This window comes from Haliotis cracherodii, unplaced genomic scaffold (assembly GCF_022045235.1).
Source record: "Haliotis cracherodii isolate W230 unplaced genomic scaffold, xgHalCrac1.p SCAF_3, whole genome shotgun sequence".
Lineage (NCBI taxonomy): Eukaryota > Metazoa > Mollusca > Gastropoda > Lepetellida > Haliotidae > Haliotis > Haliotis cracherodii.
In genome coordinates, this window is record NW_027266286.1 from 46934983 (window position 1) to 46951087 (window position 16105).

Here is a 16105-nt window from a genome sequence, read left to right on the forward strand (position 1 = left end):
GATAACGATTTTCCTCGAGCATAAAATAAAGCATAAAGTTACCAACAAATTCATTTACCAGGGCAATAGTTTCATTTGTGAATATACGAGTGTACAGCCTGTCAATGTTCATTGTGTGACAAGTTACAAAGATAATATTTTCAACTTCACTTTAGTGGCATTGTGGACAAGGCCGTTCGTGATCACCAGAAACATCAATGACAACCTTAACCATCCCAGGAAGTGGTATGTAGCCTAGAAGCATATGTCAGTTGATTAATGATGGTCCGCACGGGTGCCGGAAGTTGACTACCTCCTCGGGCTTAATGAATACAGACCACTGATTGGATGATTTTCCTTGTTCTCGTAATCGAATGACTGGATAACATATGAGTAAAACCCTACCCGAAGCAGGCCCGCAGAGAAGTAAGCTGTTTGCAAACATGGCAAAAGTCATATTTAAAGACGAAATTGACTAAATTTAATTTAAATATGTGCATCGTTGGGGAGATTGCGACCTCAACATGCAACCAATATGTTAGTACATGCTGACTGCACAAATATAAATTTTAATAGAAAAATGTTATTGCATGATGTTGATGTCTAAGAAACACAAGGTTCTTTAAACGTAAGATATGAATATATATTTAGTTTTATTTACATATATATGTACATAAATAAAGTCTTTCTTCACACAAAAATGCGTCTCTCTTTCAGAGGTCATGTTATGTACATCCAAAAGGTAAATACATATATTTATCATCATGTATGTAAGAGAATGAATGTACAAAAGACAACGTATGATACGATGTATGTATTATACAATTCGTGAGACAATAGTCCAGTGAGACAATAGTCAGTAACGGTAGTCATCTCAACGTCACTCAGTTCGTTATCATGTGATGAAACATATCCCCTGCAACATGATTAGATCGTCAGTATCCCTTAGAAGAGTGTTAGAGTGTCACTGAAATGGCTTATTGTCTTCTAGTTGAATACACGTGACTTCTATTGCGATGAGTTGACTTCTAAATGTGAACTTGAGGACATCGCAACTATGGAAAACGAGTCGTAAATCCAATCAATATGTCCCTTTGCTGTGGCATCAACTGTCATGTGTTATCACTTCATGTTCCATATGTTATCCCATGTCCATGCCATAGCTATGCTCATGAAACCAATCAAGGGAATGCAGGACGCGCTGCATCTATGCCACAATGATGAACACTGGCTTGGGGGATACACAGCTTCTTGTTCTTTGTACTGCAAGGCACATGTTGTGGTTGTTTTCTATCGTAAAACAAACTATCATTGATCCATGAAATATTCACTATTCGCAAATTCACTTTCAGCAGGTGCCAATGGACCTTCATCGACTTCAACCAATGGCTTTCTGTCTGCTAGAGGCTCTCGGCCAATCATTGGAGGAGGAAGAGGCGGTCTGTCTGTCACATCAAAAGCCTGATTCACAAAGTAGGACAATGACCTCCTTCGTCCACCATCTTTGCCTGGAGAATTGTCCTTGGTAGGGATGCACGCATATTCCAGTGACTGCACAGACGCCCTTCTATCTTTACCAATATCCGGTGTGACAGGAAGCAGGTACTCGTCCTCATTTTCAACCACTGAGGAACCGTCCACCACCCTGTCCTCGGGTCGTTTTAAATTGTCCTTGTCCTCATCCCCGAACGCAGCCTCGTAATTATTTTCTGTTTGGTCGACCTTATTTGACCTCAGAGTGAGAGTTGAAGTAAGCGAAGGACAGGTATAATTGTCCTCCTTGAAGCTGGAACATGAGGACATCATTGCATATGGCTCGGAGTAGATCATTGATACACCGTCAGATCCGGTTGATTCCTGGGTCTCAGAACCTAGGTAACTTTGCCTTCCCGTTGGACTATCCATTCCTAGATAGCAGGTATTTTCTTCAGATACCTCTTGCAGCTCAAACGGTTTGGGGACTTGCGGTGCTGGAACAACTTTGGGTTCACTCTTCTTTCTTTTCTCCTTCTGTTTGGACTCGTAAGCATCAGAATAGTATGGTGTCCGTGTTTCCATGGGGATGCTGTTGCCCACTGGAGCTCCGTTCATTGCCTCCTCCATCTCAACATATATCTTGGGGTCCCTGGAACTACGGCGAGTCTTGGGTGCTGTTTCCCCGTTGGCTATAACCCCATTCTGTTTCTGTGAATCCATTTCCGCTGCAAGTTTCCTGCAATGAAATATCTTCTGTTCAATTATGGTTAACGACAGGTTGATGACGGACGAGATGATATAAGGACCATCAAGACCAGAATCATTTTACAAACGGGCACATATGTAAGCTATCCTATGACTACAGGGTAAGGTTAACTTATGCCAGTTATCTGATCACGGAGGTGTCTCGCAGCATTTTCCTAAGCTTGGAACAGGAACAAGTGATTGATCCAAACTCACCCAATGAAGGTACTGAGGAACAGTTCATCAAACGTTGGGTTTCAGACCTTCTCACCATATATTTTAGCAATGATACTTCTTTTTGTGATCATTCCATACAGCCGAAGTCATTATAGAAAGCAAATGTCTGTTTGTTGACTTTATCTACAAACTTTTAAACAAAATTCCAATACAATTTCTGTAACATTTTCCATACCAATGGTAAAAATGGCACATATCATATATCCTCCTTAATATATTATTGTACTATGTACTTGTTGCCTGAATGATGTTGTTTTTGCTTTTTTTGTTTAACGCCGCACTCAGCAATATTCCAGCTATATGACGGCGGTCTGTTAATAATTGAGTATGGACCAGATAATCAAGTGATTGATAACATGAGCATTGATCCACGCAATTGGGATCGATGGCATGTATCAAGCAAGTCAGCGAGCCTGACCACCCGATCCCGTTGGTCGCCTCTTACGACAAGCATAGTCGCCTTTTACTGCAAGCATGGGTTGCTGAAGACCTATTCCACCCTGGAATGAAACATTTATCCTCACAATAACTTCAGTATTAGTATTGGTGGTTATATATATATACTGTTTTCATGTTAATATACAATATATACAAGAGTATAATAATACTCTCAGTGTACTATATGCAGTATGGCACATTCCATGGCTACCCAGTAGCATCACTGTGTTGGTTGCCTCACCTCATATACCACGGAAACCCTGCCAATGTGACGGACAGAACGACAACCATTATAAGGACTCCGAACAGAATGGCGGCGACGAAGTCAGGATCTGAGGAAACCAATCATCATATTATTTAATATTTCTGTTGTGTTAATACATTTCGCTTTAATTCAAGGGAATTGTCTGTAAGCAGCTTCAAACGTCTGACTAAGACTAACACAGTGACTTTAAAAGCAACACTATACCTATCATAAAACACATGTTTAATAGAAAAATGAATAAAGTAAAAAAAACTCACAGTACAGTAGCCTCATTACACAATATTCGGGTGCAACCGATAGGGCCGGACGCCCTGTTATAAGAATACCCCTGTTATACTTGCATAAAGCTAGGTATAACTCAGAGTGCACTGTGGGATGTCTTACCTATGCCGTCAGCGTCCCCCACGAGTTTGTTGAACACCCCTGCAACATTTCCCTCGTCAGCGTGGCACCTCAATACCAGGTTGGCGGCATCATTGGCTGTAAAAGAGACACTCGATTACAATATCAGCAGTGTACCTTCTTACACAAGATGTATTACCAGTTTCCAATCAGTAAATCGATAACTGACTGCATTAACGAGGTTGTCAGTCTGACTTTTGTTCCCATCTACGCCTTCACTGAAGACACGTTTTGTTGTGAAAATAGGCATGGGCGTGCAATTTACTGGAAACCCTGCTTCAGGATAAAAACATATCCTGAGGAAAATGATCTTTGAAAGAATGATGCATTATACCTAAAATCTCAACAATGTCATCTGACACAATATAGTCAGGATCAATGATACTTTAGTCCTCTTGCGGACAAAATAAGTATGCAGCTGTTATTGGTTATAATTGTATCTAACAACCGTATGTACATATGTTTTTTCTTTCGTGATCTTTGCTGTACTGGAGTGGATTACGCCGAGGACGCTGGTTTGATTCCCACTTAGATAGCATGTGAAGTCCATTCTTGGCATTCTTTCATGTTGGTGGTTACTTAAAATTCTGTGATAGTCATCGATTTCAATTTAAAGGGGTCGGCTGCCAGTAGTGTCTTGCTTACACAGTTTAAGCATTTGCTAAGAGTCATCATCACCAAATTTGTTGCCATATTTCATAAATAATATTTTCATTAATAAATCTATATGATTTTTGTTTGTTTGTTTGTTTGTTGTTTAACGCTGCACTCAACAATATTCCAGCTATATGACGGCGGTCTGTAAAATAATCGAGTCTGGACCAGACAATCCAGTGATTGACATCATGAGCATCGATCCACGCAATTGGAATCGATGACATGTATCAACCAAGTCAGCGAGCCTGACCACCCGATCCCGTTAGTCGCCTTTTACGACATGCATAGTCTCCTTTTACGGAAAGCATGGGTTGCTGAAGACCTATATTCTACCCCGGAATCTTCACGGGTCAAAATCTATATGAAAATCTTACGTTTGTTCATTAGTTTTTCCTGAGGAACAGTATCGTGTACTAAGTGATGGGAACATGCTGTAACATTAATAACGTAAACTGATAATAATATATTCTCTGAAGTGTACCTTCAAATCCTATCCACACATATCTAGGGGGACTGGTTGGACTTAGAGCCAGACGGACCGTCACCGGCGTTGTCGTGTTGAGGAGGGACTGTTCCTGTTGTTCTTCCTCCTGTTCAACTTTCTTGTCGTTGTCGCAGCCGAACACGTATGCAGTGTCTCTGTCGTAGATGGTCAGTTTAGAACACTGGTTTGCTTTAGCGGTGCCGTTCAGGCGCATGTACACTCCGTATACCTGAATGTTGGCCTTGACACTGGGGTTGGCAGAGTCCACTGTGCATGAACAGGTGCCGGACTTGAAGTTGGACCCCCGGGGATCGTACACTGAGAACGTGGACTCACCTCGTACCGTCTCCACGGAGCAAAAATCGGCAATTGTTGATTCTGAAGACAAGGAAATATATCAGTTTATTACCCATATGTTTCGAGATGAGCACGGGGACACCGGTTGCCTGTAGTCTGTGCAAAGTTACATCCCTTGGGAGTTTAAGGATCTTGTGGTAGTGGGTTCGAACCCGAAATCGATTCGATCAGGGTTTGTCAGCTTCATACCAAAGTAATGAGTGAGTGAGCGAGTAAGTTGGGTTTTACGCCGCTTTTCGCAATATTCCAGCAATTTCACGGAGGGGAACAATAGAAATGGGCTTCACACATTCTTACCAATGTGGGGAATCGAACCCGGGCCTTCGGGGTGACGAGCAAATGCTTTAACCACAAGCCTATCCCACCGCCCCCCAATGCAATGAACAATGATATTTTAACTATGGTCAGTCTCCCTGAGTAGTTCTCTAAAACACGATGTCGAAAATCACATATTGTTACGGCAAATTTACAGCTAAATATGTACTGTGCTACTAAATATACCACACACCTGCAATACACCTGTAATATAGTTTGGAGTAGCTTGACACTTTAACTGTAGAATCAGAACACGACCCTGATGTCTTTGGACTGGGGAAGGAGCATCGCGATTGCCCATAGCAGTCCTCCACGATCTGGTCTATGCCCTCCTGATGGAACGCCATCTGACAGTCGCCCGCTTCGTCGGTGTCGCAACAGGAGGTGTCGGTGGTGTTGTTGCAGTCGGTGACGGTAGGGCACTGGTCGGACGACTTGAAGCCGTAAACAGCATGGTGGACAGCGATCCTCTTTTTGGATTCACACATCAGTGTGTGGTACTTGTCAGTGCAGGGGCTTGTGTTGTAGCAGATGGACTCCGTACGTATCTCTGTTTTGCATTCTGAAAAACAAAATTATTCATTGATCGAAGTGACGATGCATTGCAAGGGAAGGCAATACGTCGAACACAAGTCGAAATAGCAATAGCTGACATCGATAATTCGCCAGAATAGCGAAACATAATATGAAAAATGATACTGATAACCAAAATCTGTAATTATATAGATCTATAATGATTAGATATATTGTTCATATATATAAGAAAGTATGGCTAAGGTGGCTTAAAATAAAACAATCAAGAAATGGTTCTTCAATGATGATGTATGTGACACGTATATCTTAGTTTGGACCTTAGTTTGCACTTTCGGCGACTGTTTTTAGCCTGGTATCGGTATGGCAACGTTTGTATTCCCTTTTCCAAGAGTATATTTTCTCCTCCCCGGTACTTTATGTAATCGTACACCATTCGTTTTCGCCTGAAATGCAACTTAACTACATTACGTTATAGGGGCACGGCTGGTCCAGACGTACGAGGCGCTGCAATTCGCTGTGCGAAGTTGCGTCCTTAAGGCGTGAAAGAAAGCTATGATATTGAGTTCGAATCAAGTATTTAACCTGCTAATGTGTCTAGGCTTTTCAGCACCATACCTGCGCTGGTGGGTTTCACCAAGGTGGTAAAGGATTAAGAGACTATAGGGATTCCCGTGATTGAACTAAAATACTGTTGTGAGCAGCGTCAAACCGAGCTGCTCACTCCTCACTCACTCATAATGTGACAGTATTCTCGCAGCTACCTCCCTTCCCCAGGAGGTATACTGAGGATATTAGACTTTGACCTTATGTGTACATGGCTAAATAGGGTTGTCCATCGTAGCACTGTACAATTGCCGCAGGGAGGAGACAGTAGTATTGTTTTAGTTATAAACATGTCCCAGTGCTAACTACATAAAGCCATACAGGTACCTGAAATAAGTACTATAAATCTTTATATTAACGCGAGCGTGAATAAAATGCGAGAATGTCCGATTGTAAATAGCGAAATAATATTTGATCTTGACGAAAGCTCTTTTCATTTTATAAGAAAAATATTTGATCAAAAATAAATTTAAGAGAAATGTTCCTGCTTAATTCAGTGCTAAACCAAGATGCTTCAAAGACATCACAGTTCCTGATCTTCTGTCATTTAGCTGAAATCAATGTCACTTCATTAACACATGAAAGGTTATTAAAATTCCCCACATGTACTAATTGCTTTTGACATGCAGGCGAAAAGCTAACCTATTTCCAATGTCGCGCATTAATAATTATATAGACAGCCTACAGCCCATACATCATAGGATTGGCACATTAAGTTTTCCGTTACAAGTCGTTGTACATAGTTTCCACCGTGGAACGGAAATGCTCCCGATATTGTCAATCAGATTGATGGCCTTCTGAGACAGATTTCGATGTAGTCAGATCTCATTAGCGCCATCACGGTGATACAGCCGCGGGCATTACATAGAGGCGACCGTATCTAATTACCCGCTGTCGCTAATACGACATGGAAACATGCCTTTTCCTTCATTAATCTAGATTAGTGTAGGTGTTAAAGTTCCCCAGGTTGTTGTTAGGTTGGTTAGATATATTAAAAGGTATGGATTTATGAATGCAATGAATGCAATGATTTGATAAGGATATGGTTACCTGCAAAAATAGTTGCGATAGCAACATTACAGAAATATGCATTATCATGCATTGGGTTATTTCCACGGTCTTTTGTCTAACTGTAGTCTACGCTTCGACCTTGTAACAAGATATTTTATGCGGTAAATATTAACCAAATGATTGATATACATAGCGAAATATTTATTTATTTATTTATTTATTTATTTATTTATTTATTTATTTATTTATTTATTTATTTATTTATTTATTTATTTATTTATTTAGGTTTGTTTAACCACACCAAACAACGATGGTACATCTGATTTCTATTTGTCTACATGGAAAAATTATTTGATGAATTTATACACAAAACACACTCTTATAAGTTTTATAAGTAGGGAAAATAATATGTTATATTATCAACCGTAATATTTTGTCGCAAAAGTATTTTAATGTTTCATAAAAAAATAATAAGAAATATCTAAAATTTTCGCAGAAATCTTCTGGATAAGTATGTGGGTGAAATAACAAATCAATATCGAAGCATGATTCAGAATTTCAATTAACGTTAGTGATCTGATTCATGTATTGGATATGCGCCAAAAATAATCAAAATTGTGAGCAACACATTGCGTAACAACATGACAAAAACGTTTCTTCCATTTTTAATCATAGAATTTCATAATCGTAAATTCATCTTTTATATTTTGCCTGCAAACTGTTACGTTCCCATATCGAGATAAAGAAAGAAATTTAGAAAGAAATCTTAAAATTGTTTTAATTTATTCTTCTTAATAACCATTAACTAATGAATTAACCCTATACATAAAGTATTCCTCACCTATTAAGCATAATATTCCCAAGAAGACGATCAGAGCCGACACCAGACAGCAGGTAGCACTATCCATGAGTAGATGACCGTCCACTGTCACTTGTCCATACGAAATGACCCGGGTCAGGTTAAACGGGGCCGACCTTGCGCTGGTCAGGTGACTGAAGTCAAGGGAGTGAAGGCTAACGAGATGGCCGGTGGACTATGGGAACGCTGGTTTGGAGTGGACACACAGATGGCTGAAGTGACGGTAATCCGCTCCAGTGAGGAAGTGTTACGTGAGAGGCGAGTTTCAAGTGCCAGGCTCTCCCTTGATTTTTTACTATAGGCGACAACGCTTGACTGATTTGCGTCATACTTAAATGGAGCACGCCCTTGTACGTCATGATTTTTTTCATTTGGCCAGCTGATAGTCATTTCACATTTTATTCCCTAACTGTTTACTGTTTCTTTTCAGTTATATAATATCTGCTTGGTTTTCGAATGACAAAATAAGTTCTAATATGTTCACGTTTATCGTCTCATATCTTCTCGTTCCATTTCAGCATGTCTCAGTTTAGTTTAGGTACAAGGGTACTTTGCTTTAAAGACCGTCACGCGCACGCGCACGCGCACACGTACACACACACACATACACACACACATACACACACACACACACACACACACACACACACACACACACACACACACACACACACACACACACACACACACACACACACACACACACACAACCACACACACACACACACACACACACACACACACATATATATATATATATATATATATATATATATATATATATATATATATATATATATATGGTACGCACGTTTCTAAAAAAATGTATATGTGATATATGGGTGTCAAATCTCATTATAGAAACAACATATGTCTTAAATCTCCATATAGCTTATAATATGTGTTGACTCTCAATATGGCAAATGACATTTTCTTTACTCTTTTAATACAAGATATTAAACATTAATATGGCCACTTATATGTGTGATTAATCGTCGTATGACATCAACTATACTGAAAAACTATAATCCCCTGAAACACAAAATTGAAAAAGGTGAATTTTGTGCTTAAGTCCATCTTTAAACACATCGAATGAGGTTCAAGCCCGTACGACGACATTATTGTGTTTGCTTCTATCATGCCTAAATACCAAGAAGAAATTAATGTGATTTTTGTGGCCATTTCGCCAAGTATAATAAAAGAGTGAATATGTGTTTTCACAGCGTCTCAGCACATGTATGTTCTTTGAAGTCATTAGGTTTGAATAGTAGCACCATATCTCTGACAACTTGATTCACAATAGGGTTTACTCACAATTCAATATGTTTGAAATATAATGTATTTCGCGAACAAAAAGGGACATTATTGGTTGTTGTTTTACAGGAAATGTAACATGTTGATGACTATGAAAGAAGGTGGGCCAGTGCGTTCTACTCATGTGATGTCATGACTGTCACATTGCCCTTTCATGGTATGAATGGTTTTTTTAAAAAACTGATTAATGATCGTACTGATCACCAAATTGAATGTCATAATCACATAACTCGACATACCAGCAGCTGCTATATTTCTTATCTACCATATACCCAATAACCTAACTCTCTACCATACAATCTCGTACAATATATATTACAATTAGGTACGCTTGATCATGCTGTCTCTTCGTCTACATATAACCCACCAGTGTTGTCTTGTCACTTCTAAATAACCCTCCAGTGTTATCTTGTCACCTCTATATAACCCTCCCATGTTGTCTCTTTGTCTGTATATAACCCACCAGTGTTGTCTTGTCACCTCTATATGAGCCTCCAATGTTGTTTCGTCACCTGTATATAACCCCGCCTTGTTGTCTCTTCATTTGCCTATAACCCTCCAGTGTTGTCTTGTCACCTCTATATAACCCTCCCATATTGTCTCTCTGTCTCTCTATACCCCTCCAGTGTTGTCTTGTCACCTCTATATAACCCTCCCATATTGTCTCTCTGTCTCTCTATACCCCTCCAGTGTTGTCTTGTCACCTCTATATAACCCTCCCATATTGTCTCTTTGTCTCTCTATACCCCTCCAGTGTTGTCTTGTCACCTCTATATAACCCTCCCATATTGTCGCTTTGTCTCTCTATACCCCTCCAGTGTTGTCTTGTCACCTCTATATAACCCTCCCATATTGTCTCTTTGTCTCTCTATACCCCTCCAGTGTTGTCTTGTCACCTCTATATAACCCTCCCATATTGTCTCTTTGTCTCTCTATACCCCTCCAGTGTTGCCGTGTTATCTCTACATAACCTTCCCATGTTGTCTCCTCGTCTATATATAACCCTCCAGTGTTGTCCTGTCACCTGTATAAACCCCCACCATGTTGTCTCTTCGTCTGTAGACCGCCTCCATGGTCTAGTGGTAGAGCGTCCACCCGGAGAGCGGAAGCTCCGGGGTTTGATCCCCGGCCGCGTCATTCCAAAAGACGTTAAAAGATGGTACTTGTTGTAATCCTGTCTGGCGCTGGGGCTAAAACAAGGAAATCCTTTCATGTTGTCTCTTCACCTTTTATAACCATCCAATGTTAACACTTCATCTGTATATGAACCTCCCATGTTGTCACTTCACCTGTATGATGAATGAAAGAATAAGTGATCTATATTTCCTCCATTTATTTTGGATAGTGATATACATTTGTAATCCTGAATATAATAATACTGTATATTTACTTGGCGTGATCCTGGCATGAGGTATACTGTCTATAGAATGATCATTGATCGCAGGTTCCAGGAGCTTATGTCTCGTGATGCAGAAGATATGAATTCAGTCCAGCTGTCAAGGCTCATGTCCTCTACAATAGGGTTATACCACCTTCTAGGGGCACGGGTGGCCCTGTCGTCTAAGGCGCCACGATTCACTGTGCAGAGTTGCGTCCCTTGGGCACGCCAGAAACCTGTGATTGTGGGTTCGAATCCCGGTTCGCCTCGATTATGTTTCTAGGTTTGTCAGAACCATACCCGTGCTCGTGGGTTTCACCGAAGTGGTAAACGTCTGAGACCTGCATCCCTTCGGGCTTTCCTCCAACATTAAGCTGACACGCCGTGATGTAACTGGAATAATGTTTAAAGCGGCGTAAAACCAATGTCACACATTTTACTTCGTTATCTGCACAGTCCTCAATACACATGCATTGTTTGGGGTTCGAGGTTCAAGGTTCTGCTAAAGCTGTACAGCATAGCAGTTGGTGCTTTATTGTGTCATCGCACTCGTCATCACACATTAAATACTGCCCATGTGTTTTGGGTAGTGTTCCTAGCTTCACAAGTGCATTCATAGGTCTAGTTGGCACATTGTACAAAATACACGTATTGCACAATCTATGTGGTACAAGCTTACTACGAATTTTACTAAATCTGTTTAGTTCTGCGTTAACTTGCTGGCATGTGTGCCACTGTGAAGTTTCATGTTTCAGTCTTAGTCTGTACGGTTTTGTTCCACAAATGCTTGGATGGAAACTGGCTTGTTTTCTTAAAGTGAACTTTTGTAGTCCATCAGTCATACTTCTTTGCCATATTGAGTAGATCATGTGTTACAGACCTAGTTTTGTTACTGACTGTTGAATATTGAGCAAACCTGAAATAGAACACCTTTTTAGGGGCATGTCTCTGGCTGCTTCTACACAACCTCCCAAGGAACTTAAACTTCATTTTGTCAATCAGAGATGTCATAGTCCACAGTCCCAGCGTCTAAATAGTTTAAACGGTCGGAGATTTTACATGAAAATTCTAGAATTGCATATTATTACTACATTGAATTATTACTCCATGCGGCGGTCGGGTAGCCTTGTGGTTAAAGCTTTCGCTAGCCACGCGGAAGACCCTGGTTCGATTCCCGACATGGGTACAATGTGTGAAGCCCATTTCTGGTTTCCTCCGCCGTGATATTGCTGGAATATTGTTAAAGGTGGCGAAAAATCAAACTCACTCACTATTACTCTACGCCATACTTTCACACAACAGACTGTTGTCTCTTCACCTGTATATAACCTTTTCATTTTATCTTATTACCTTATATAACCATACGATGTTGTCTCGTCGACCGTAAATAACCCTCCCATTTATCTCTGCACATGTATAAATACGCCAATGTTGCTTCTTTACTCGTATATAACCCTCCCATGTTGTCTCCTGACCTTCTATAACCATCTAATGTTATTTCGTCACCTCTATATAACCCTAGCATATTGTCTCATCACCTTTTATAACCATCCAATGTTAACCCTGCATCTGTATATGAACCTCCAATCTGTCACTTCACCTGTTTATAGTGAGTGAGTGAGTGAGTTTGGTTTTACGCCGCTTTTAGCAATATTCCAGCAATATCACGGCGGGGGACACCAGAAATGGGCTTCACACGTTGTACCCATGTCGGGAATCGAACCCGGGTCTTCGGCGTGACGAGCGAACGCTTTAACCACTGGGCTACCCGACCGCCCCTCACCTGTTTATAACCCTATCAAGGTACACACACCTTATATAACCATGTTATCTCTCCACCTGTATATAACCCTCCCATTTTGTCTCTTCACCTCTGTATGATCGCCTGTTTATCCGACCCTGTCTTTTGCTGGTCCCATTGAGCACCAGGTGCCACGACCCTGTCTTTTTGTGGTCCCAATGAACACCAAATGCCACACGATCCTGTCATCAGCGACTATGAACATGAAGGCCTTGTCTATCACATACCCTCCAAAAAGTGGGGACGTCACACGAAAACAAATAGCGAAACAAATCCGAGCTGAATACAACCTGAATACAATGAGTATGCCTACAGTGGGATATATTTTTGGCTAAACATGTATTACATATTCGGGACTATTTCCCAAGGCTCCATCAACAAAGGAAGAGGAGCAATGTGCTTCGCCGTCACGCCGTCCTTAATTAGAGGTCCTTGAGATCACTATCTGTCAGCCGTAAGGTTAAGAAAAAAACAGTATGTTGGATTATTTTGTCGCCGCACTTCAAAGGATTGCCGCTCATCTGTGAGGTCATCAACCGGACGACTGACCGGAGGTGACCCATCATGTGTGATTGATGTTCCTTCCTCTATCTTTGTTATTTTAGATGCAACATCTATCTTTAGAAATACTGGCATCATAAGCTTTATGGATAACCTAATTTGGGGTTGGGGGGCTTACATAATGAAAACATGCGCATCTCTCCAGTTTTCTTGTTTTGTACAATCAATAATTTGGCGTGAAATGTGTTGAATGGCCTGGTATGAATTATTACTTTCGCATCAAGGAGAATAAAGTCAACAGAAGGAAGCATATCAATGACTAATGTCTTAAACATTTCGTTTTTTCTACAACAGTAAACTGAAATATATTTAAATTATGTTAAGTTATAAAAAAGCTGTTTTGTGTTTTCTACTGTAATAAACGGTCAGAATTGCGACTGGTATATAATATTTAAAAAAAAATCAAATTGTTCATCTTTGACGAACGTAACAATATAACTGTTACTGTTTTATCACAGTGTAAACAGTATGAAACCTTGAGCCTCGAACAGTACAGATTAGCTTGCAGACATATTGGGCAGATCCCGTCAAGATAATGGGTTAGAATAAGTTTTAAGCAACCCATGCTTGTCTTAAGAGGCGACTAAAGGGATCGGTTGGTCAGGTTCGCTGACGTGATTGATGCATGTCATCGTATCCAAATTGCGTAGATCGATGCTCATAATGTCAGTCACTGTATTGTCTCGATTATTTACAGACCGCCGTCACATAGCTGGAATATTGATGAGTTCGGCGTTAAATAACAAACCTTTCAATTACAAATATATGTTTGGTAATTCAGAATAATATGCATTACCATCGATGGCTACAATTTTTTATCCTGCGATTAGATGGGTACATTATATTTATATGTATTTATGGAGTGATGGTATTATATAGTTTTACTTTCAAGTAATATTAACTGGCTGGTAGAAACATCAAACTGGAAACGTCTGTATTACCCAGGGTCCGCCTTTGTCAACAGGATCTGCATAAATCGAGAAATAAAATGTGTTCCTTTCAATTAAAACATAGACATACACTTTGTTCTATAACAGTAGTTTATAGCTGTCACACTGAATGTGAATGTGTGTAAAAAGGGCAGATTTCGGAGGTTTCGGGAAGCTGTTTTCTAATATTATATTTACATGGAATCTTTGACCCAAGCAGAATGTCTCAGAAGAGTTGAGCTAAGACTGTACATATACTTATTAAAAAGAAATCTGTTATACTTATAATTATTAGAACACGAGAAGCATAGCCTTTTAGCCTAATTTTGGCCGTGAATTGGTGTTTGATATATATCAAGTATTAGCTCGAGAACGGATAGGACGAGAAAGTGTTTTTTGTGAATCATATGAACATGTCTAATAGACTTTCTAACGCTTGCTGGGCAAAATGGGATTATTACCTTAAACTGAGTATGGGAAGTTAACTATTAAAACGTATATTTCAAATCTGCACCATCTGTGAAAGTGTTCCATATAGTCAACATTCGCTGTATGGGTAGGGGACACTCCAAACAAACCTGTAACCCTAAACGTGCACGTCCATGATCATTGTAGACATCGGGGATCTCATTCTGAACGTCGTCATGGACTGATGTTCCATTCGCTGATGACATGGGGAAACTGAGTGGATTGTAACCAGATGAAAATCCCATTTGGACTGAATATAGATTTGATTATACAGGTATTATATATGTAACAAATGACATGACAGTAAACGTTGAATAGCAGGCCATCAGTGGGTCTTGGGTAACTTGATCCTGTCATGTACCATATGTTGTAGAGGACGATGTTATTGCGATGTTAGTTTGTTCCGTATCAAACGTGTTCATGTGTCATGCACATCCACGGCCAGTTTTTGCCAGCAAGATCGACGTTTAAAAGATTAAAATAAGATATGATCCTTTAAATGGCCATTAATATCAATTGAAAAAGATTTTGTTCTTTAAAACACTGAAGTTTATTTCTGCAAACTATTTCCGTCTCAGTCGTGCTCCTTCCTCCTCGCTACTGTTAAAAGCGGCGTTGAACCCAACTCACTCACTCACTCACTCTTTCCTCCTCGCCCTCCTCGTATATAGGCCCCCGCCCCATCCCAGGTTTGATACACCACATGGGTACAATGTGTTAAGGCCATTTCTGGTGTCCAACGCCGTGATATAATTGCTGGAATATTGCTAAAAGTGGCGTAGCAAAACTATACTCACTCACTCACTCAGCAGCTTTAGACAGTGATGTTTCAATTCATCTGGCTTTTTACTGTTCGTGATCAGTGTGTATTACAGTGCAAGAGCAGTGCAAGGTAGCCTTAAATCCAATTAATTCACCCTTTTTCACCAATAATAACTTTTCCCCAGAGGTTTGTTATTATCATTGATATGAAATACTTCTAAATGCCACAAGATGACAAATTTACCATACTACACTTGGCAACTTTTCATTAAATCAATTGTCAGCAAAAAGTGAAACACGACATTTCAACCTATCAAATGTTATTATGAACATTATTATCAATGAGGCTGTCCATGTGGGTGTATATGTTCAATCATTCGGACGTCAGACTTCAAAGACTATTTTGTTTTATGGCTTAGTACCTTCTTCTGATTACAAAAGATCAGAAAAATAACGACGAAGATGCTATTGATTTCAAGTGATAACTAATAACTGCTGGCATCGAGATATTAAAAGACAGAACAAATAACC

At 40.0% G+C, this 16105-nt stretch overlaps 1 protein-coding gene across 1 annotated transcript; it reads right to left on the bottom strand.

The window, feature by feature from the left end:
* Window positions 1-1287: 1287 nt before the first annotated feature.
* On the bottom strand, window positions 1288-8410 carry LOC139474353 (uncharacterized). Its single transcript, XM_071257337.1, has 6 exons — window positions 8344-8410; window positions 5548-5916; window positions 4680-5060; window positions 3524-3619; window positions 3116-3206; window positions 1288-2191 (listed from the first exon to the last, which is right to left on the bottom strand). The coding sequence occupies exons 1-6, from the start codon at window positions 8408-8410 to the stop codon at window positions 1288-1290; spliced, it is 1908 nt and encodes a 635-aa protein (XP_071113438.1).
* Window positions 8411-16105: the final 7695 nt, after the last annotated feature.

Bases quoted from the DNA above. Each gene is read 5' to 3' on its own strand.
- LOC139474353 (XM_071257337.1), bottom strand. From the start codon at position 8,410: ATGGATAGTGCTACCTGCTGTCTGGTGTCGGCTCTGATCGTCTTCTTG. The intron at 5,061-5,547 runs GTGTGTGGTATA...CCTTGTCTTCAG, and splicing joins ATATTACAGGTGTATTGCAG to AATCAACAATTGCCGATTTT. The intron at 2,192-3,115 runs GTGAGGCAACCA...ATTTCATTGCAG, and splicing joins GGGTTTCCGTGGTATATGAG to GAAACTTGCAGCGGAAATGG.